We start from the raw sequence: 1517 nt of genomic DNA, 5'->3' as shown, positions 1-1517 counted from the left end.
CTAAACTGATATGCTAAAACTGCCACGAGTATTCCAAGCGAAGATACTCTCGAGCACGTTAGAGATACTCCGCCGTCTCCTGTGTTGACCCAGTTCCCGGTGAGTCATTACTCGTCTCAGAAGACCTTCAACGGCAGACATCAGGGGCTCGGAATTTTCTTCCGCCGCCGAAACTTCTGCGAAACAAGGGCTCACTTCCCGACCTGGTGGATCGAGAAGGAACAACTGGATTAATGCCATGTCTCGAGCTCCCTTCGTTCCGCGTTGGAGAATCCGAATTCTGTGAATAACACGGAGCTCACCTTCTTCGGCGTCGACTTCACGGGCGTAGTTGAGATCACAGCAATTGGCTAGTAGCAGCATCGGTATCTCGGGGAATTTCGACTCGAGTCTCAGGCACAGTTCAGCAGCCTCGTCGAAGCTCCTTTGGGAGACTATCGAGTAAATGGCAATGAAGGCATCCGCGGAATCCATTTTTGGGCAGTGTTCGGTCTGTAAGAAGAATTCAAGTCCGTCGGGGTCAAAACGCTGCAGTTCTCGATTAGCCAGATCCCATATTATGTCGATGTGCATGCAGATCGTCCGGAGCAGAGAAGCTCTCTTTGAGAACCGGTTAGAACTTTTCGGAGACAGAATGCCCCGGATGCATTCGCCTCGTGAGGACTGAGCGTAGGCCAACCATAGCGCTGTTGAAAATCAGCGTCGAGTAAAGAAACGACGTTTTTCTAGCAGAAAAGACGCAGAGTGAGTTCCAGAGCCCCAATACAGCAAGCGACCCTTCCAGAGTCGGAAATTGCCACAGACGGTCGTCTCGTCGTCTGCATAGATCTATCTCTAGACTCTAGACAAAGGACTCCACCAGCGTGTACGTGCGGTGGCGCTCGATAGATTTGCTCGTATGGCATTGGAAAACATCTCAAAGCATTCCATCCCATGAGTATACCTCGAAGCAGCCCCCTTGAATACGATTCTCGGGAAGTCGTCGAAGGTGAGCGAACGTTAATTAAAATCAGCAGGAACCCCCGACCTGCTCTTGGTCCATGATATTCTCCAGTCGCGAGGGAGGTTGAGGCAAGAAAGAGAAATTCGACCGTATGAAGATGGGATCGATACGTTGTACTTTCGGGCTCTCGTGAGTCGCTGCCTGGAGAACAAACGGCGCAAACAGAGAGAGGTCTAGTCACTCACATTGGATTTATTCACTTCGAAGAGTTCAATATCGAAGGTATCGTCTCCGAAAGTCAAGGTGCGATGATGGATGTCCCTCGAATGATGAGCTTCGGGATGGAAGAACTTCCCATGAACTAAGCGTGTTATGAAGGCTAGAATCATAAACTTGGCATTGGTACACTTGGCAAGCATAATCGGACTGCTCTACACATTTCCGTATCACATTTGACCGTGGGATCTGTATTGATGAAAGCATCACACCTGTTTTCCCAACTCCTTTAGCACCTAGCACGATAATTTTGATCTTCGAACTTTTCTGTTTAGGCGTCATGACCGGGCTCGCTAGG

The 1517-nt window shown here is 49.6% G+C and overlaps 1 protein-coding gene across 1 annotated transcript; it reads right to left on the bottom strand.

The window, feature by feature from the left end:
• LOC100901786 (ras-like protein rasG) lies at positions 1-1501 on the bottom strand. Its single transcript, XM_003745914.2, has 4 exons — positions 1432-1501; positions 1189-1322; positions 303-492; positions 1-203 (listed from the first exon to the last, which is right to left on the bottom strand). The coding sequence occupies exons 1-4, from the start codon at positions 1499-1501 to the stop codon at positions 1-3; spliced, it is 597 nt and encodes a 198-aa protein (XP_003745962.2).
• Positions 1502-1517: the final 16 nt, after the last annotated feature.

This window comes from Galendromus occidentalis, unplaced genomic scaffold (assembly GCF_000255335.2).
Source record: "Galendromus occidentalis unplaced genomic scaffold, Mocc_1.1 scf7180000077485, whole genome shotgun sequence".
In the NCBI taxonomy this organism is placed as follows: Eukaryota; Metazoa; Arthropoda; class Arachnida; order Mesostigmata; family Phytoseiidae; genus Galendromus; species Galendromus occidentalis.
Note: the sequence above shows the minus strand (reverse complement) of the source record. Positions and strands in the feature narration are given on the sequence as shown.